This window comes from Macaca mulatta, chromosome 13 (genome assembly GCF_049350105.2).
Source record: "Macaca mulatta isolate MMU2019108-1 chromosome 13, T2T-MMU8v2.0, whole genome shotgun sequence".
NCBI lineage: Eukaryota > Metazoa > Chordata > Mammalia > Primates > Cercopithecidae > Macaca > Macaca mulatta.
The window spans coordinates 22590685-22612736 of NC_133418.1; the positions used below are offsets into that span (position 1 = coordinate 22590685).

The 22052-nt window shown below is 42.8% G+C and overlaps 1 protein-coding gene across 3 annotated transcripts in view; it reads left to right on the forward strand.

Annotated features, from left to right (window-relative positions):
• The window catches only part of TTL (tubulin tyrosine ligase), a 49692-nt gene that overhangs the window by 20405 nt on the left and 7235 nt on the right, over positions 1-22052 (forward strand). For 2 of the 3 annotated variants that reach the window (XM_077958341.1, NM_001266278.1), the window contains 2 exon segments: positions 1047-1316; positions 13241-13384. In XM_077958341.1, coding sequence (XP_077814467.1) covers positions 1047-1316; positions 13241-13384 — 414 coding nt within the window. 3 annotated transcript variants of the gene reach the window in all.

Genomic DNA, 22052 nt, shown 5'->3' on the forward strand with positions numbered 1-22052 from the left:
TCTTTTCTGTGAAAATGACTTGTGGATTCAAAGAAATGAATATAAATATATGATCTTGCTTATGGAATAAACTGAGAGATGTACATGGAACACATAATTCAGACACAACAGGTTATGCAACCTTGCCAAATAATTAATTTCTCCTCACTTCATTATTTGTATCCCACTCTGGATTTTATGACCACACCTCAAGAGATTGTACGTTTCTGAGCAAAGGGCTTGGCATGGAGAAAGAGGTTGTGTGGTGCATTCTAAAGCTAAACAGCCCTGCCTCTTCAACTTACCCTTGGTCTTGCTGTCAGCTCCTTGCCAAGGACTTTGTCTCCTTGATTGCTTCATAACGATTTGTTGCTTCTTGGACGTCAACCCAATGTCAGATCATCTTCAGGAGGAACACTATTAAGATTACTAGAAGAGGAGACATGACAAATGGAGGTTTCATAGGTGAACCTTAAAATCCAGCCCATCTAGGGCTGGGTGCGGTGGCTTATGCCTGTCCAGCACTTTGAGAGGCCAAGGCGGGTGGATCACCTGATGTCAGTATTTCGAGACCAGCCTGGCTAACATGGTGAAACCCTGTCTACAAAAAACGCAAAAATTAGCCGGGCATAGTGGCATGCGCCTGTAATGCCAGCTACTCAGGAGGCTGAGGCAGGAGAATTGCTTGAACCTGGAAGGCGGAGGTTACAGTGAGCCAAGATCACACCATTGCACTCCAGCCTGGGCAACAAAAGCAAAACTCCGTCTCAAAAAAACCAAAAACAAAAACAACCCATCTGAATCTCTTCAAAATGCTTTATTTATCTTTTGATCAAAATCTCCTTGTTATTTATGGTAAAATGTTTTGTTTGCCTCATTGTAGTGATAACTCACTATCTTAGCTAAATCCTAATATGCCTCTTATAGTTTTAGAAACGTCCTCCTTCCCTAGTTGCCTCCCACTCCTCACCTACCCACTAAAAGAAGTCAAGATGTGGGGACTGATGTATATAATATGCAGAAACTTTGGATAACTTGAGTAAAGCCGTGTTTTTGTTGAATTGCAGAAGCTGGGTCTTGGTGGATCATCAGTATAATATCTACCTCTATAGAGAGGGTGTGCTTCGGACTGCTTCAGAACCGTATCATGTTGATAATTTCCAAGACAAAACCTGCCATTTGACCAATCACTGCATTCAAAAAGAGTACTCAAAGAACTATGGGAAGTATGAAGAAGGAAATGAAATGTTCTTCAAGGAGTTCAATCAGTACCTAACAAGTGCTTTGAACATTACCCTAGAAAGTAGTATCTTACTACAAATCAAACATATAATAAGGTAACTTAATTGTATTTTTTTTGATTACGTGTTTCTTCTTGAAGGAGCTTTAGGTGTCTATGCCTTTCAACGAATTGTTTCATATAAGTTGTCTAATTTATGGGCAAAAATTTTTTGTAATATTCCTTTATTTTCCTTTTAATGTCTGTAGGTTCTGTAATGATGTCTCCTCTTTCATTTCTGATCATGAATTTATATATATATATATATATATTTTTTTTTTTGTAGACAGAGTTTTGCTCTTGTTGCCCAAGCTGGAGTGCAATGGTGCGATCTTGGCTCACCGCAACCTCCCCCTCCTGGGTTCAAGCAATTCTCTTGCCTCAGCCTCCCAAGTAGCTGGGATTACAGGCATGTCCCACCATGCTGGGCTAATTTTGTATTTTTAGTAGAGACGGGGTTTTTCCACATTGGTCAGGCTGGTCTCGAACTCTTGACCTCAGGTGATCCACCCCCCCTTGGCCTCCCAAAGTGCTAGGATTACAGGCGTGAGCCACCATGCCCAGCTAATTTTTATTTTCTCTCTATTTTGCTTGGACAGATTGACTACACATTTATCAATTTTATCAATCTTTTCAAAAAATTAGCTTTTGGTTTTGTTGGTTTTCTCTATTTTTCTTTTCAGCTTATTTTATTTATGCACTTTATTATTCTCTTCCTTTTGCTTTTTGGAGGATATAATTTACTCTTTTTCTAGTTGTGCTTTTTGTTTGTTTTTTAAGGGATGGTGTCTCATTTTCTTGCCCAGGCTGGAGTACAGTGGTGTGATCATAGCTCACTGCTGCCTCAAACTTTTCGGCTCAAGGGATCTTCCTGTCTCAGCCTCCCAAGTGGCTGGGACTACAGGTGTACACCACTGTGCCTGGCTAATTTTTTTATTTTTTGTGAAATTGGGTCTCATTGTCTTGCCCGGGCTGGTTTCAAGCTCCTGGGCTTAAGCAACCCTCCCATCTTGGTCTCCCAGAGTGCTGGGATTATAGATGTGAGCCACCATGCCCAGCCTATTCCAGTTTTTTTTTTTTTTTGAGACAGAGTCTTGCTCAGTTGCCCAGGCTGGAGTGCGGTGGCGCGATCTCAGCTCACTGAAAGCTCCGCCTCCTGGGTTCACGCCATTCTCCTGCCTCAGCCTCCTGAGTAGCTGGGACTACAGGCGCCCCCCACTACGCCCAGCTAAGTTTTCTGTATTTTTTTAGTAGAGACGGGGTTTCACCGTGTTAGCTAGGATGGTCTTGATCTCCTGACCTCGTGATCTGCCCGTCTCGGCCTCCCAAAGTGCTGGGATTACAGGTGTGAGCCACCGCGCCCGGCCTCCAGTTTTTAAGGTGAAAGGTTAAATAATTGATTTGAGATATTTCTTTTTCTTTTTTTTCTTTCTGTTTTTTTTTTTTTTTTTTTTTTTTTTGAGACGGAGTTTTGCTCTTGTTGCCCAGGCTGGAGTGCAATGGCACAACGTCAGCTCACCGCAACTTCTGCCTCCTGGGTTCAAGTGATTCTTCTGCCTCAGCCTCCCGAGTGGCTAGGATTACAGGCATACAGGCATGTGCCACCATGCCCAGCTAATTTTGTATTTTTAGTAGAGACGGGGTTTCTCCATGTTGGTCAGGCTGGTTGAGATATTTCTTTTTTAAAAATATAAAAGCATGTCTCAGTTTCCCTCTAAATTTTGCATCAGCTGAATCCCACAGATTTTGGTATGTTTTCATTTCCATTTTATGAAAATATTTTCTAATTTCCCTTATGATTTTATCTTTGATTCATGTGATTTAGAAATTTTTGTTTAATATCCAGATATTAGGTCAGGAAGAGATATTGTCTGGTTTCATCTTTAAAAGTTGCTAAGATTTGTTCCATAGCCCAGAAGGTCTTTTAGTAATATTCCATGTGCACTAAAAGAATGTGTACTTGGCTATAGTTGGGCAGAGGGTTCTTTTTTATTTTTAAATTTTTTGAGACTAAGTCTTACTTTGCATCCCAGGCTGGAATGCAGGGGCACAAACATGGTTCACTGCAGCCTTAACCTTCTGGCTTCAAGCTTAAGTAGCTGGGACTACAGGTGCATTCCGCCATACCCACCTAATTTCTGTATATTTTTTTGTAGAGACAGGGTTTTGCCCTGTTGCCGAAGCTGGTCTTGAACTCCTGGGCTCAAGCAATTCTCCCATCTTGGCCTCTCAAAGTGCTGGGATTACAGACATGAGCCACTGCACCTGGCCTTATTCTGCTTGTTCTATATATTACTCTTGATCTTAGCCAAAAGGCTGAGAAGCGATGCTTTTTCTATTTATTATTGAAAAGAGAGGCACTGAAGTCTCCACATATAATTGTAGATTCGTATATGTCTTTCAGTTTTGTCTGTTTTTGCTTCATGTCTTTTGATGATCTGTTATTAGATGCATATATATTTAGGATTATTATATCTTCTTTGGGAATTGACTCTTTTATTTATCATTATGTGATTTTCTTTCCTTTCTTTCTTTTTTTCTTTTTCTTTTTTTTTTTTTTTTTTGAGGTGGTCTGACTCTCTTGCCCAGGCTGGAGTTCAGTGGCATGATCTCAGAAAACTGCAACCTCCACTTCCCAGGCTCAAGCCATCCTCCCACCTCAGCCTCCGGAGCAGCTGGGACTACAGGCACATGCTATCATACCTGGCTAATTTTTGTATTTTTTTTGTACAGACAGGGTTTCCCTATGTTGCCCAGACTGGTCTCGAACTCCTGGGCTCAAGCAGTCTACACACCTCAGCCTCCCAAAGTGCTAGGATTACAGACGTGAGCCAACATGCCCAGCCAGTATTTCTTATTTATTTACCTAATTTTTATATAACCAATCTAGCTTTCTTTTGATTAATGTTTCCATGGTATATCTCCATGTTTTGAGTATGTTTCCATCCTTTTATTTTCATTCTATTCTATTCTATACTGTCCCTAGGTATTATATTCTATATTTAAAGTAGTTTTCTGGTAGACAACGTATAGTTGGGTTTTGTATTTTTATTTTATTTTATTTTAATTATTTGAGATGGAGTTTCACTCTTGTTGCCCAGACTAGAGTGCAATGGCATGATCACGGCTCACTGCAACCTCTACCTCCCAGGTTCAAGCTATTCTCCTGCCTCAGCCTCCTGAGTAGCTGGGATTACGGGCATGTACCACCTTTCTCGGATAATTTTGTTTTGTGTTCTGTTTTTTTTTTTTTTTTGAGACGGAGTCTTGCTCTGTCGCCCAGGCTGGAGTGCAGTGGCACGATCTCCGCTCACTGCAAGCTCTGCCTCCCAGGTTCACGCCATTTTCCTGCCTCAGCCTTCTGAATAGCTGGGACTACAGGCGCCCGCCACCAGGTGCCCAGCTAATTTTTTGCATTTTTAGTAGAGACAAGTTTTCACCGTGTTAGCCAGGATAGTCTCTATTTCCTGACCTCGTGATCCTCCCACCTTGGCCTCCCAAAGTGCTGGGATTACAGGTATGAGCCACCGCGCCCAGCCTAATTTTGTATTTTTAGTAGAGGTGAGGTTTCTCCCTATTGGTCAGGCTGGTCTTGAACTCCTGACCTCAGGTGATCCACCCACCTCAGCCTTCCAAAGTTCTGGGATTACAGGCGTGAGCTATGGCACTTGGCCCTGTATTTTAATTTTAATTGAATATGATAATCACTGTCATTTAATTGGTGTGTTTATACTACTTAAATGTAATGTAATTATTTGTCGTCTGTCCCCTCCTTTATTGTAGTTTTTGTTTTTGTTTTTTGTGTCTCCTTTTCCCATCTTCTTTTTAATTATGTGAAATATTTTTAGAGTTTTATTTTAATTTTTCTGTTGACTCATTTGGCTCTGTCTTTTTTTTTTTTTTTGTGCTTGCTCTAGGAATTACAATATAGCTATCAATTGTTTCACAGCCTTCTTAGAGTTAATAATTTACCACTTCAAATAAAATGCAAAAACCTTATAACATAGTTCACTAACTCTTGCCCTCTATGTTATAGTTATCATATGTATATATCTACACACTGAAATCTCTACCACATAATGTTATTATTTTTGCTATCAACAGTTATATATATATATTTGTACAGGTATGATAGATTATCAGGTTGGATTATTTTTAAACTATAAAACCAAACTCTATACTGTCTATAAGAAACCCACTTTATAAAAGGAGAAAAATATTCTTTTATATTTACCCAGATACTACTTTTGTATTTCCTTCAGTTGCGAAGTTCTGAGATTCTCTCTGGTATCATTTCCCTTCAGACTTAAGCATTTCTTTTAGAGTTTTTATATTTACCCATATACTTCCTTAAGTTTTAAAGTTCTGAGTTTCTCTCTTAAGCATTTCCTTTAGAACAGTTTTGCTGCTGGTAAATCCTCTTAGTTTTCTGTCACCTGAGAATGTGTTTATTTCACTGTCTTCCTGAAGGGTATTTTCACTGGATTTATACAAATATAATATTAAGCAAAAAAAAAAAAATGCAATAAATACAAGCTATATAGAAGATGCATACAAATTTATTTCACTTACATAAATTTAAAAAACAAGTAAAATTAAATAATGTTTTATTTAGCTAAATATACATGTATGGTAAACATGTAAAGCAAAACAAAGAAGTGATAAACATAAAATTCAAAACTGGTTATTTCTATCCCAGAAGGAAGGCAAAGGGACACAGGGAAGAGGCTTAAAGTTACTGGATGGTAGGCTGGGCGCGGTGGCTCATGCCTGTAATCCTAGCACTTTGGGAGGCCGAGGCGGGTGGATCACGAGGTCAGGAGATTGAGACTATCCTGGCTAACATGGTGAAACCCCGTGTCTACTAAAAATGCAAAAAATTAGCTGGGTGTGGTGGCGGGCACCGGTGGTCCCAGCTACTCGGGAGGCTGAGGCAGGAGAATGGCGTGAGCCTGGGAGGCGGAGCTTGCAGTGAGCCGAGATTGCTCCACTGCATTACAGCCTGGGTGACAGAGCAAGACTCTGTCTCAAAAAAAAAAAAAAAAAGATAGTGGATGGTAGGTACATATATGTAATTAATATTACATATATTTAAAACTCACAAGACAGCATTCCTATGATTATAGTTAAGTTCCCCACACATTTTCACCTTCTATGTTGTTTCTCTTCCTTTCCTACATTCCCTTGCTTTTATCTAGGATCATTTTGCTTATTGTTAAGAAACTCATTTTTAGGCCAGGCGCGGTACCTCACGCCTGTAATCCCAGCACTTTGGGAGGCAGAGGTGGGTGGATCACTTGAGGTCAGGAGTTCGAGACCAGCCTGGTCAACATACTGAAACCCTGTCTCTACCAAAAAATGCAAAATTAGCTGGGCATGGTGGTGCACGCCTGTGGTCCCAGCTACTCGGGAGGCTGAGGTGGGAGAATCACTTGAACCTGGGGGCGCGGAGGTTGCAGTGAGCCGAGACTGTGCCACTGCGCTCCAGCCTGGGTTACAGAGCGAGACTCTGACTCAAAAAAAAAAAACCAAAAAACTAATTTTTAGTAGTTTTTAAGTAAAGTCTGCTGTGATAAATTAATTATTTGTCTAAAAATATATTTTGTCTTTATTTTGTTAAGGACATTTGCTCTGGAAATAGATTTCTAGATAAGCAGTTAATTTCTTTCTTTCTTTTTTTTTTTTTTTTTCTGAGACAGAGTCTCGCTCTGTGGCCCAGGCTGGAGTGCAGTGACCGGATCTCAGCTCACTGCAAGCTCCGCCTCCCGGGTTCACGCCATTCTCCTGCCTCAGCCTCCCGAGTAGCTGGGACTACAGGCGCCCGCCACCTTGCCCGGCTAGTTTTTTGTATTTTTTAGTAGAGACGGGGTTTCACCGTGTTAGCCAGGATGGTCTCGATCTCCTGACCTCGTGATCCGCCTGTCTCGGCCTCCCAAAGTGCTGGGATTACAGGCTTGAGCCACAGTTAATTTCTTTTCCCACTCTGAAGGGTGCATACCATTGTATTCTGGCTTCCATCTTTTCTGCTGAGAAGTCAGGTGAAATCTTAGTATTGCTGTTAATGTATCTTTTCTCTATTTTTGAGATTCCTTTACATTGGTTTTTATAAATTTTACTATGAGATGTGTGTAGTTTTCTTTGTACATATTCCTGCGTTTGTGTTCATAGTGCTTTTTGCACTGTGGCTTGATATCTTTTACCAGTTTTGGAATATTCATGGACGTTATACTTTCAGTTGTGTCTTTTGTTCCATTCTGCTTTTCTTCTGGGTCTCTGATTACATGATTGTTAGTGCTTTTCACTCTTTCTCCACTTTTATGGCATTTGTGTATCATTTTATCTCTCCATGGTTGTACTCATTCTTCTGACATCTTTGTTTGCTAATCCTTTCTTTATCTATTAAAACCTATTAACAATTTTTAAAAGGTAAAAGCTTTTAAAAGCTGCTGTTAAACTTGCCTATTGAGTTCTTGATTTTAGTATGCTTTTTAGTTCTGAAATTTCCATTTGTTTCTCTTTTTCATATGATAATTGTCTTATGAAATTCTCCCACTTGCCTCGTATTTTCTTGAAGATAATGGCAATTCTTTAACATCCTTATCTGATAACTCCAAAATCCAAATTACCCATGGCAGAGTAATCCAGAGTATGCCCTGTGTATGGGCCGCGTTTGGCCTATAGCTTGTTTTTGTAAGGTCTGTGGGCAAAGAATGTTTTTTATATATTAAAGATTATATAAATGAGAATATGCAACAGAGGCGGTATATATCCTGTAAAACCTAAAATATTTACTGTCTGGCCCTTTATAGAAAAAGTTTGCCAACTCCTGACTTTTAGGTCTGTTTCTATTGTCTCTTTTTTCTCTTGGTCTTATTTCTAAATATGCCTGGAAGTAGTTTTTTAGCATTAGTGTTCATTTACTACAGTTTACTAAATCTAGTAAAGATTTTTTAAATGAGGTGTAACATGCATGAAGTGTACAGTTTCGTGAGTTTTCAGTTATGCATATACTCAACTGTGATGTAAATAAAACTATAAAAAACATTTACAGCCGAGAACACTCCTTTGAACTCCCTCAAAATATATATTCCCTGCCAGGCCAGCCCCGGGGGCTTATGCCTGTAATCCCAGCACTTTGGGAGGCCGAGACTGACAGATCACGAGATCAGGAGATCGAGACCATCCTTGCTAACACAGTGAAAGCTCGTCTCTACTAAGAAATACAAAAATTAGCCAGGCATGGTGGCGGGTGCCTGTAGTCCCAGCTACTTGGGAGGCTGAGGCAGGAGAATGGCTTGAACCCGGGAGGCAGAGCTTGCAGTGAGCTGAGATTGGGCCACTGCACTCCAGCCTGGGTGACAGAGTGAGACTCCCTCTCAAAAAAAAAAAAATAAAATAAAATATATATATTCCCTGCCAAAGTCAGCCACTTTTCTGACTTTTATCACCCTAGATTCATTTTGCTTGTTCTTAAACTTTATGTAAATGGAATACCATATTTATTGTTTTATGTTCAACTTTTTCCAGTGTTATATCCGTGGCATTCATCCATATTATTTGCACATAACAGTAGTTTATCCTTTTTATTACTCTGTAATATTCCATTGTGTAAATATTTCAGTTTATTCCTTCTGTAGTTGGTAGACATCTGGGTTTTATCTCTTATATTTTAGACTTATAATCTATCTGAAGTTGTTGTATATCAAATTTCATGTCTTTCCACAAGGATATCCCATTGACCTAGGGCCATTTGTGTGTAAGACTATTCTTTCCCCACTGCATTGTGGTGTGTCTTTGTTACAAATCAGGTGGCTGGCTGGGCACAGTGGCTCACACCTGTAATCCCAGCACTTTGGGAGACCAAGGCGGGTGGATCACAAGGTCAGGGGTTTAAGACCAGCCTGGCCAACATGGTGAAACCCTGTCTCTACTAAAAATACAAAAATTAGCCAGGCATGGTGGCGTGCGCCTATAATCCCAGCTACTTGGGAGGCTGAGGTAGGAGAATTGCTTGAACCCGGGAGGTGGAGGTTGCAGGGAGCCAAGATCGTATCACTGCACTCCAGCCTGGGCAACAGAGCAAGATTCCATCTCAGAAATCAATCAATCAGTCAGTCAATCAGGTGGCCGTATATGTGAGGGTCTGTTCCTAGGATGTCCATTCTGTCCCATTGTTCTACTATCCACCACGTCAATGCTACCCTGTCACAGTGACTGAGACTTTTTCCTTACCGTATTCTCTCGTAGAGCCCAGTAGAATAATTACAGGGCTTGGAGTCCCATTTCTTCAGGGAGTATAGGTGGTTGGAATTCTGACACCAGATAAATCAAGTATGTGGGGAAAGGATTCCTATTTTAGGCAAAAGCTTCATTGGAAGTTTGCGGCCCCCTCTCCACATTGTTCAGTGCTGTTCAGAGTGTGGCTGCTGTGATGCTATAAATGCTCCCAGCAGCTCTCAGGTTTGCTTTCTTTCCATCTAGCCTCCCCCTAACTTCCCACTCCAGCCAAAAAAAGATGCACTGTATAAGTCTCTGATGATGGATAAAAATCCTTTAAAGTGAATTATTAATCTTGAGCTTTCAGCCAAAAAAAGACAAACAAAATTAGTTTGGCTCTCAGTTTTTCCTTTATGTTGGAATGTAATACTTCTTTCCATTTTATTTTATTTTATTTTATTTTGTCTTTTTTTTTTTTTGAGACAGAGTCTTAGTCTGTCACCCAGGCTGAAGTGTAGTGGCACGATCTCATCTTACTGCAACCTCCGCCTCCCGGGTTTGAGCGATTCTCCTGCCTCAGCCTCCCGACTAGCTGGGATTACAGGCATGTGCCACCACTCAATGCTACTTTTTTGTATTTTTAGTAGAGACGTTGTTTCGCCGTGTTGGACAGGCTGGTTTTGAACTCCTGACCTCAAGTAATCTGCCTGCCTCAGCCTCCCAAAGTGCTGGGATTACAAGCATGAGCCACTGCACCCGGCCTCCATTTTGTATTTCATTATTTTCTCTCTCTCTTTTTTTTACCATGAGCATCTATTCAACTTTGAAATCTTCCTTAATTATAATATTTTAAAGAATATTCTAATTAAAACAGGCTAGGTACATTGGCTCATGCCTGTAATCCCAGCACTTTGGGAGGCTGAGGCAGGCAGATCACTTGAGCCCAGGAGTTCAAGACCAGCCTGGGCAACACGGCAAAACTCTGCCTCTACAAGATACAAAAAAAGTAGTAGGGTGTGGGGGTGTGTGCCTGTAGTCCCAGCTACTTGGAAGGCTGAATTGGGAGGATCGCTTGAGCTCGGAGAGGTTAGGGCTGACTGCAGTGAGCCATGATTGGGCCACTGCACTCCAGCCTGGGCGACAGAGTGAGACCCTGATTCCTGCTGTTTTTGGAGAGAGGGTTTCGCTCTGTTTCCCAGGCTGGAGTGCAAAGGTGTGATCTCGGCTCACTGCAACCTCCGTCTCCCATGTTCAAGCGAGTCTCCTGCCTCAGCCTCCCGAGTTGCTGGGTTGCTGGAATTGTAGGCATGCACCACCACAGCCAACTAATTTTTTTTTTTTTTTTTAAAGCAGAGAGCCAGGGTTTCACCATGTTGGCCAGGCTGGTCTCAAACTCCTGACCTAGAGTGATCCACCTGCCTCGGCCTCCCAATACGCTAGGATTACAGGTGTGAGCCACTTCGCCCGGCCAAGAATATTTTAATTAAAGCAAAAGTGAAGGATATTCTTGTGTAGAACAGGTATTTTTTTTTGTTAATGTGATACGTGCTTGTCAATGCAGGTTGAATATGAATGGGAGAAGAAATTTTTATTATAATTGGTTTTTAAATGAGTCATCTTAAAAGAACCATTTAAACCAAAATAGTTTTTAAAGGTTTAAATGTATCTATTAAAATACTTTTCTTTTTAGGAAAAAAGAAAAGGAGATTGAAGTTTGTGGAGGGCCGAGGGAGGAGGATTGACCCTGGCTTCAGTTTCACAAAGGACTTAGTTCTTTATTAAAGTCATGAGTCAAAACCTGCATCTAGAGCTACGTCTTAGTCACATGAACAACAGTTCCCTGTATCTTTTTTTGTTTTGTTTTGTTTTGGAGACGGAGTTTTGCTCTTTCACCCAGGCTGGAGTGAAGTGGCTCTATCTCGGCTCACTGCAACCTCTGCCCCCTATGTTCAAGTGATTCTCCTGCCTCAGCGTCCCGAGTAGCTGAGATTATAGGCACCCGCCACCATGCCTGGCTAATTTTTGTAATTTTAGTAGAGATGGGACTTCGCCGTGTTGTCAGGCTGCTCTCGAACTCGTGACCTCAGGCTATCCACCCGCCTCGGCCTCCCAAAGTGGTAGGATTACAGGCGTGAGCCACCGCGCCCGGCCGACCCGTGTATCTTTTTCCTTCCAGATACACAGCTGTGTAGAAGGACAGTTATCTTGGGTACCGCTAGAGTCATTGTAGCACATTTAATTTACTGAGAGAAATATTTTGCCCCAGCATTCAGTTGGGTGAAAAATCAGGAAAGATCTTTATAAAACAGAAATGGCATAGGTTTTCTGGGATAGTTGTAGGTAAGAGGTATTTATTATTCCTAAATAATAGATATATGGTTATCATAATGAAATATGATGAAAAATTGTTCATAACAGTAACATTTATTAAATGCTTCCTAGGTGCCAGGAGTTATGACAAGTTCCTTATGTAATTATCTCATTGAACAATCACTTGTCCAAGATTTTGGCCTGACCTGAGACTTCATGTACTTGTTCATTCATTGTATTTCTGAGATTCACTTTCAACTTTTTTCTGTGTCACTAAAATCGCGCCATTTTTCCATTCGTTGTTGCTAATAATACTTCTTTTTTCAACATTTAGTTTCAACTTGCATAGCTCTTAAAACTTTTAATTAGCAATAATTTGCCATTAGAACTAGAACTAGGCGCGGTGGCTCAAGCCTGTAATCCCAGCACTTTGGGAGGCCGAGACGGGCGGATCACGAGGTCAGGAGATCGAGACCATCCTGGCTAACACGGTGAAACCCCGTCTCTACTAAAAAATACAAAAAATTAGCCGGGCGCGGTGGTGGGCGCCTGTAGTCCCAGCTACTCGGGAGGCTGAGGCAGGAGAATGGCGTAAACCCGGGAGGCGGAGCGTGCAGTGAGCTGAGATCCGGCCACTGCACTCCAGCCTGGGCGACAGAGCAAGACTCCATCTCAGGAAAAAAAAAAAAAATAAATAAATAGAACTAGAACTAGCGAAATCATGAGGTCAACATGTTTTTTTTGCAAATCCTGGCGTTCACCAAAGGGCAGTCCATTCTTTACATGGCAAAGATACATGGAAATGTTTTATGTGTTATAAACAAACATGGCAGCAGCCCAGCTGTTGGAGGAATCTTCATTTATAGAGGCCACAGCGACTCGGCACTCTACTGCTTCTTGAGACATGGGAAAGTGGCTTTTGCCTGGAAGAACATGAGTGGTTGCAGAGTTTTCTAACAAATGCTTGATAAGTAACATTCTTTTGAATAATCTAATGGTAATAAGTTGAAAAGAGAGAAATTAGGCCAGGCATGGTGGCTCATGCCTGTAATCCCAGCACTTAGGGAGGCCGAGGCGGGTGGATCACCTGAGGTTGGGAGTTCGAGACCAGCCTGACCAACATGGAGAAACCCCGTTTCTACTAAAAATACAAAATTAGCTGGGTGTGGTGGCGCATCCCTGTAATCCCAGCTGCTTGGGAGGCTGAGGCAGGAGAATCGCTTGAACCCGGGAGGCGGAGGTTACAGTGAGCCAAGATCATGCCATTGCGCTCCAGCCTGGGCAAGAAGAGCAAAACTCCGTCTCAAAAAAAAAAAAAAAAAAAAAAGGAAAGAGAGAATGAAGTCAAAACTGATACTTGTATTCATCTCATATAAAATCTTTCAAGCACACCTCATGTCTTCCTTCTCCTTTAATCACCCTGTTCTAATGAGCATTTCCCCTCCCGCCTTATAGGAACTGCCTCCTGAGCGTGGAGCCTGCCATTAGCACCAAGCACCTCCCTTACCAGAGCTTCCAGCTCTTCGGCTTTGACTTCATGGTGGATGAGGAGCTGAAGGTGTGGCTCATTGAGGTCAACGGTGCCCCTGCGTGTGCTCAGTAAGCCTGCACGTCATTGTGTTTTCACAATGGGAAGTTGGTTCTGCAGTTGGGATAGTCTGGGTACAAGTTTAGACACTTTGACTGCTGTAAGGGAGGATGCCACATTGATAGGAGACCCTTGGGAGGACTCTGTCTGGCAGGGGACTTTGCTGAGTCATTTCCTTTCCCATTTCCCCGTGTATGGTAAGCAGATAGGCCCAGTGCGGTGTCCCATGCCTGTAATCCCAGCACTTTGGGAGGCCAAGGCAAGTAGATTGTCTGAGCCCAGGAGTTCAAGACCAGCCTGGGCAACATGACAAAACCCCATCTCTACCAAAAATACAGAAATTAGTCAGGCATGGTGCTGTGTGCCTATAGTCCCAGCTGCTCGGGAGGCTGAGGTGGGAGGATCACTTGAGCCTGGCAGGTTGAGGCTGCAGTGAGCCATGATTGTGCCACTGCATTGCAACCTGCGTGACAGAGAGAGACACTGTCTCAAAAGAAAAAAAATGTAGGCCGGGCGCGGTGGCTCAAGCCTGTAATCCCAGCACTTTGGGAGGCCGAGGCGGGCGGATCACAAGGTCAGGAGATCGAGACCACAGTGAAACCCCGTCTCTACTAAAAATACAAAAAATTAGCCGGGCGCGGTGGCGGGCGCCTGTAGTCCCAGCTACTCAGGAGGCTGAGGCAGGAGAATGGCGGGAACCCGGGAGGCGGAGCTTGCAGTGAGCCGAGATCGCGCCACTGCACTCCAGCCTGGGCAACAGCGTGAGACTCCGTCTCAAAAAAAAAAAAAAAAAGAAAAAAAAAAGAAAAAAAATGTAAGCAGATAGCCTGTGCCCAGGTGGGTGGTAGATGCCATGGGAGTGTTAAAGCTCATTACTGCCGTGTGACAAGCTGAGTGAGCAGGATCCTATGATGTGGCAACCCAGAAGTTCAGGGGCTCCTGAGGCAGGAAGGAGTCTGAGGAGGTATCTTAGACATGGTGGGTCTGGAGCTGGGGTGCAAGAAAAGAGGATTCCGCTGCACCAAAGGGTAGTGGGGAGAGTCTTCCGAAAGAGGTGCAGCGTCCTGCGGGTCTCGCCCTGTCTCGGGCTCTGCAGGTCTGGGAGACGCCCAGAGGAACAGAAGCTCCCGAGAACCTGCCCTCTGGAACTTCTGCTTCTCTCGGGAGAAGCCTGGCTGTAGTATGAGTGTCATGGAGTCATTAAGGAGGAAGGAAGGTAAGAGAGGACCTTCTGTGGAGGGCCTTATGTTTCAGGGAAAGTCACTTGGACTCAACTCTCTTGTGCTGAGCGTTCTTCTTTCATGATCCACTTTCATCATGTCAAGACCCTTTCATGGTTCCCATCTACATCTTGAAGAAATTGAGTGATTTTTCAAAATGTTTAAGAGAAAGTCCTGTACTTGCAAGGGGCAGCATCAACACACAAGTTGTTCTTTACATAGAAGCTAGGCCTTTACCATTGCCTGATGGTTGCGACAGGCATGATTCCATCTTGTTCATCAGTCTCTGCAGCTGAGAAGTGCTTATTAGGTGCTGCCTACCTGGCCAGGCTCTGTACGAGGCATGGGTTCACAGTGGGGGCAAAGAGAGACACAGGCTGTACCCTTCTTGGGAAGAGACTGTGGGCAGACAAGAGACCAGGCAGGTGTCAATTACAAATGGGAACAGGTGCTTTAATGGAGAACAAAGGATGCTGAAAGGTAACGTAACTGAGCCACGGGCCCACAATGGGAAGTAATGTTGGAACTGAGATCTGAAGGCGAAATGCGAGTTAGATGGGCTAAGGGCGGAAGAAGGCAGGGCTCCGCACCTTCCCTTGCCAAATCGACAGTGGCGTGCCCAGTCTTACCCGCTGTCCTTTCTATCAGGGGTTTGTCCCTCCATGGTGCTCTAGACCTTACCCTCCTCCTGATCCTGTCCTCTTATCTGGCTTATTTACATTGTCACCTTTTTCCCTCTCTGATGCCTAGTTCTCATCAGCATATGCAGTCCCAGCAGATTTTCCCAACTATTCAAAAAGATGTCCTCCCCTGATGCCACATCCTGTTCCAGCAATCACACCTTCTCCGGTTCCCTTCACAGCCCAGCTTGTGGAGAGCAGCCTCTGCACAGCTGTCTTCTCTTCCTCTGTTCCCATCCATGCTCCCGTCCATTCCAGACTGGCTCCCATCCTGATTGCCCCACAGAAGCTGTTCTTTGCAAGTCCCCAGCCAAGTCCTTATTGCCACCTCCAGCAGCCTCTTTCTGTTCCCACCCCCTGGACCTGTCAGCAGCATTCGAGGCAGCTGACAGCACTCGCTGAGCTGCTTTCCTGTCGTGGCTGGGCACGTGGTACTAGGCAGGCTTGCCTGGGGAGGTGTGGGCAAGCTGGGCTCCGTCTTCCTCATCCAGTGCCTCTGATCTTAGGCCTGGGTGTTTGTCTCCTCTCTCTGTATGTGATCTCAGCCAGCGTCATGATTTTGAAATTACCAAATTACATCACAGCCCAGAGATACAGACTAGTATCTGCACCTGCCTTCCCTGCCAGAATGTCCCCCTGTCTACCTCCCAGACTTGCCCGTCTCAGTCGGTCACCACCCCCCGCTCCCCCTAGAGACTAAGCTCGAACCTGACAATGATCCTGCCTCTGCCTTCCCTTCCCCTCAAGTCCTGCCCATCAGGGCCCTGTGAGTTCTGCCTCTAGCCTCTGGAGCCCTTTGCCCTCCATTTGCACTGTCACCCCTGCATAGGTCATCTTCCACCATAGTGAAGGCTTTGGCATAGAGCCTCCTAACTGGGGTGCATTTCTGCTCTTGCCCCAGTGAAATTCATCCTCCCAGAGCAGCCAGTGTGTAAAGCGGACACCAGACCATGCCATTCTCCAGACTTCCCATTGCACCTGGGACACAAACCAGATTCCTCCCTCCATCTGCAAGGCCACTGCCTTACCCACCTCTCCAGCTTCATCCCAAGTCACATTTCCCTTGATTGCTCTTATCTGCAGTGGGCCTTTGTGCTTTCTGTTACCTGTGTGTGGAATCCCCACCACCATTACCACCGCCACCAGCCTCACCATGGCTGGCTGCTTCTTTACCGAAACAACATCTTGAGGAAGCTTTCCCTGAACAGTCCTAGCTCTGATTTTCTCTAGCCAGAGCCTTTGCAGTTTCCCTCATTACTCTGTCATCAGACTAACTCATCAGAAGAAACTGTGTGTGTGTGTCAACCCCTTCTTCTTTATTTCTACCCTGTCATCCATTCTGTCCGCCCTCTATTCATCCCTGGGTCTTCGCTTAGCTGCCACTGGAGTCTTCCCCTGTCACTGGGGAGTCTTTTCCAGTGTCCCTTCAATTATGCTGAGTTGGTCCTTTTCCTGGGTGCCCCTCCGTGTAATGCAAGATGGCTCTTACACGCTCTTGAAATCGCCTGCCTTCCGCACCAGGTGTCTGTCTTGTTCACCTGCAAGGCCTTCCATAAATATTTGCCAAGGGAATGCTTTATCTTCATGCAAAACTTTCTGAAGCATTTGTATATAGAGTGGTAACCAGTTTTATTTTATTTTATTTTTGACTTCTGATTATTATTATTATTATACTTTAAGTTCTAGGGTACATGTACACAATGTGCAGGTTTGTTACATATGTATACATGTGCCATGTTGGTGTGCTGCATCCGTTAACTCATCATTTACATTAGGTGTATCTCCTAATGCTATCCCTCCCCCGTCCCCCCACCCCACAATGGGCCCCATTATGTGATGTTCCCCATCCTGTGTCCAAGTATTCTCATTATTCAGTTCCCGCCTATGAGTGAGAACATGCGGTGTTTGGTTTTCCGTCCTTGTGATAGTTTGCTCAGAATGATGGTTTCCAGCTTCATCCATGAACTCATCCTTTTTTATGGCTACATAGTATTCCATGGTGTGTATGTGCCACATTTTCTTAATCTAGTCTGTCACTGATGGACATTTGGGTTGGTTCCAAGTCTTTGCTATTGTGAATAGTGCCGCAATAAACATACGTGTGCATGTGTCTTTATAGCAGGATGATTTATAATCCTTTGGGTATATATCCAGTAATAAGATGGCTGGGTCAAACGGTATTTCTAGTTGTAGATCCTTGAGGAATCACCACACTGTCTTCCACAATTGTTGAACTAGTTTACAATCCCACCAGCAGTGTAAAAGTGTTTCCATTTCTCCACATCCTCTCCAGCACCTGTTGTTTCCTGACTTTTTAATGATCGCCATTCTAACTGGTGTGAGATGGTATCTCATTGTGGTTTTGATTTGCATTTCTCTGATGGCCAGTGATGATGAACATTTTTTCATGTGTCTGTTGGCTGCATAAATGTCTTCTTTTGAGAAGTGTCTATTCATATCCTTTGCCCACTTTTCAATGGGGTTGTTTGATTTTTTCTTGTAAATTTGTTTACGTTCTTTCTAGATTCTGGATATTAGCCCTTTGTCAGATGGGTAGATTGTAAAATTTTTCTCCCATTCTGTAGGTTGCCTGTTCGCTCTTATGGTAGTTTATTTTGCTGTGCAGAAGCTTTTTAGTTCAATTAGATCCCATTCGTCAATTTTGGCTTTTGTTGCCATTGCTTTTGGTGTTTTAGTCATGAAGTCCTTGTTCGTGCCTATGTCATGAATGGTATTGCCTCAGTTTTCTTCTAGGGTTTTTATGGTTTTAGGTCTAACATTTAAGTCTTTAATCCATCTTGAATTAATTTTTGTATAACGTGTAAGGAAGGGATCCAGTTTCAGCTTTCTACATATGGCTAGCCAGTTTTCCCAGCACCGTTTATTAAATAGGGAATCCTTTCCCCATTTCTTGTTTTTGTCAGGTTTGTCAAAGATCAGATGGCTATAGATGTGTGGTATTATTTCTGAGGGCTCTGTTCTGTTCCATTGGTCTATATCTCTGTTTTGGTACCAGTACCATGCTGTTTTGGTTACTGTAGCCTTGTAGTACAGTTTGAAGTCAGGTAGCGTGATGTCTCCAGCTTTGTTCTTTTGGCTTAGGATTGTCTTGGCAATGCGGGATCTTTTTTGGTTCCATATGAACTTTAAAGTAGTTTTTTCCAATTCTGTGAAGAAAGTCATTGGTAGCTTGATGGGGATGGCATTGAATGTATAAATTACCTTGGGCAGTATGGCCATTTTCACGATATTGATTCTTCCTATCCATGAGCATGAAACGTTCTTCCATTTGTTTGTGTCCTCTTTTATTTCATTGAGCAGTGGTTTGTATTTCTCCTTGAAGAGGTCCTTTACATCCCTTGTAAGTTGGATTCCTAGGTGTTTTATTCTCTTTGAAGCAATTGTGAATGGGAGTTCACTCATGATTTGGCTCTCTGTTTGTCTGTTATTGATGTATAGGAATGCTTGTGATTTTTGCACATTGATTTTGTATCCTGAGACTTTGCTGAAGTTGCTTATCAGCTTAAGGAGATTTTGGGCTGAGACGATGAGGTTTTCTAAATATATAATCATGTCATTGGCAAACAGGGACAATTTGACGTCCTCTTTTCCTAATTGAATACCCTTTATTTCTTTCTCCTGCCTGATTGCCCTGGACAGAACTTCCAATACTATGTTGAATAGGAGTGGTGAGAGAGGGCATCCCTGTCTTGTGCCAGTTTTCAAAGGGAATGATTCCAGTTTTTGCCCATTCAGTATGATACTGGTTTGTCATAAATAGCTCTTATTATTTTGAGATACATCCCATCAATACCTAGTTTATTGAGAGTTTTTAGCATGAAGGGCTGTTGAATTTTGTCAAAGGCCTTTTCTGCATCTTTTGAGATAATCATGTGGTTTTTGTCTTTGGTTCTGTTTATATGCTGGATTACGTTTATTGATTTGCATATGTTGAACCAGCCTTGCATCCCAGGAATGAAGCCAACTTGGTCATGGTGGATAAACTTTTTGATGTGCTGCAGGATTCGGTTTGCCAGTATTTTATTGAGGATTTTTGCATCAGTGTTCATCAGGGATATTGGTCTAAAATTCTCTTTTTTTGTTGTGTCTCTGCCACGTTTTGGTATCAGGATGATGCTGGCCTCATAAAATGAGTTAGGGAGGAGTCCCTCTTTTTCTATTGATTGGAATAGTTTCAGAAGGAATGGTACCAGCTCCTCTTTGTACCTCCAGGAGAATTCGACTGTGAATCTGTCTGGTCCTGGACTTTTTTTGATTGGCAGGCTAGTAATTATTGCCTCAATTTCAGAGCCTGTTTTTGGTCTATTCAGGGATTCAACTTCTTCCTGGTTTAGTTTTGGGAGGGTGTATGTGTCCAGGAATTTATCCATTTCTTCTAAGTTTTCTAGTTTATTTCCATAGAGATGTTTATAGTATTCTGTGATGGTAGTTTGTATTTCTGTGGGATCGGTGGTGATATCCCCTTTATCATTTTTTATTGCGTCTATTCGATTCATCTCTCTTTTCTTGCTTATTAGTCTTGCTAGCGGTCTATCAATTTTGTTGATCTTTTCAAAAAAGCAGCTCCTGGATTCATTGATTTTTTGAAGGGTTTTTTGTGTCTCTATCTCCTTCATTTCTGCTCTGATCTTAGTTATTTCTTGCCTTCTGCTAGGTTTTGAATGTGTTTGCTCTTGCTTCTCTAGTTCTTTTAATTGTGATGTTAGGGTGTCAATTTTAGATCTTTCCTGCTTTCTCTTGTGGGCATTTAGTACTATAAATTTCCCGCTACACACTGCTTTAAATGTGTCCCAGAGATTCTGGTATGTTGTGTCTTTGTTCTCATTGGTTTCAAAGAACATCTTTATTTCTGCCTTCATTTCGTTATGTACCCAATAGTCACTTCAAGAGCAGGTTGTTCAGTTTACATGTAGTTGAATGGTTTTGAGTGAGTTTCTTAATCCTGAGTTCTACTTTGATTGCACTGTGGTCTGAGAGACAGTTTGTTACAGTTTCTGTTATTTTTTTATTTTTTATTTTGTTTTGAGATGGAGTCTCACTCTGTCACCCAGGCTGGAGTGCAGTGGCACAATCTCGGCTCACTGCAAGCTTTGCCTCCCAGGTTCACGCCATTCTCCTGCCTCAGCCTCCCAAGTAGCTGGAACTACAGGTGCCCGCCACCACACCCGGCTAATTTTTGTATTTTTAGTAGAGACAGGGTTTCACCGTGTTAGCCAGGATGGTCTCAATCTCCTGACCTCGTGATCCACCTGCCTCGGCCTCCCAAAGTGCTGGGATTACAGGCGTGAGCCACCGCGCCTGGCCAATTTCTGTTCTTTTACATTTGCTGAGGAGTTCTTTACTTCCAATTATGTGGTCAGTTTACTTCCAATTATGTGGTCAATTTTGGAATAAGTGCAATGTGGTGCTGAGAAGAATGTATATTCTGTTAATTTGGGGTGGAGAGTTTTGTAGATGTCTATCAGGTCTGCTTGGTGCAGAGCTGAGTTCAATTCCTGAATATCCTTGTTAACTGTCTTATTGATCTATTTAATGTTAACAGTGGGGTGTCAAAATCTCCTGTTATTATTGTGTGGGAGTCTAAGTCTCTTTGTGGGTCTGTAAGGACTTACTTTATGAATCTGTGTGCTCCTGTATTGGGTGCATATATATTTAGGATAGTTAGCTCTTATTGTTGAATTGATCACTTTACCGTTATGTAATGGGCTTCTTTGTCTCTTTTGATCTTTGATGGTTTAAACTTTGTTTTATCAGAGACTAGGACTGCAACCCCTGCTTTTTTTTGTTTTCCATTTGCTTGGTAGATCTTCATCCATCCCTTTATTTTGAGCCTATGTGTGTCTCTGCATGTGAGATGGGTCTCCTGAATACAGCAAACTGATGGGTCTTGACTCGTTATCCAGTTTGCCAGTCTGTGTCTTTTAATTGGAGCATTTAGCCCATTTACATTTAAGGTTAATATTGTTATGTGTGAATTTGATCCTATCATTATGATGTTAGCTGGTTGTTTTGCTCATTAGTTGATGCAGTTTCTTCCTAGCATCGATGGTCTTTACAGTTTGGCATGTTTTTGCAATGGCTGGTACCGGTTGTTCCTTTCCATGTTTAGTGCTTCCTTCAGGAGCTCTTGTAAGGCAGGCCTAGTGGTGACAAAATCTCTAAGCATTTGCTTGTCTGTAAAGGATTTTATTTCTCCTTCACTTATGAAGCTTAGTTTGGCTGAATATGAAAATCTGGGTTGAAAATTCTTTTCTTTAAGAATGTGGAATATTGGCCCCCACTCCCTTCTGGCTTGTAGAGTTTCTGCTGAGAGATCCGCTGTTAGTCTGATGGGCTTCCCTTTGTGGGTAACCCGACCTTTCTCTCTGGCTGAGTGGCAACCAGTTTAAGAAATGTGGTCACAAAATAGAATTTCTAGGGCAGATTTTGGTAAAAAACAAAAACAAGAAAAACTGCCAGGCACAGTGGCTCATGCCTGTAATCCCAGCACTTTGGGAGGCCAAGGTGAGAGGGTTGCTTGAGCTCAGGAGTTCAAGAGCAGCCTGGGCAACACAGCAAGACCCTGTCTTTACAAAAAATTTTAAAATTAGCTGGGCACAGTGGTACACACCTATAGTGCCAGCTACTTGTGAGGCTAAGGTGGGAGGCACCCTTGAGCCTGGGAATTTGAATCTGCAGTGTATGTACCATGATTGCGCCACTGCATGCCAGCTTGGGAGACAGAGTAAAACCCTGTCTCAAAAACAAAAAACATTTAT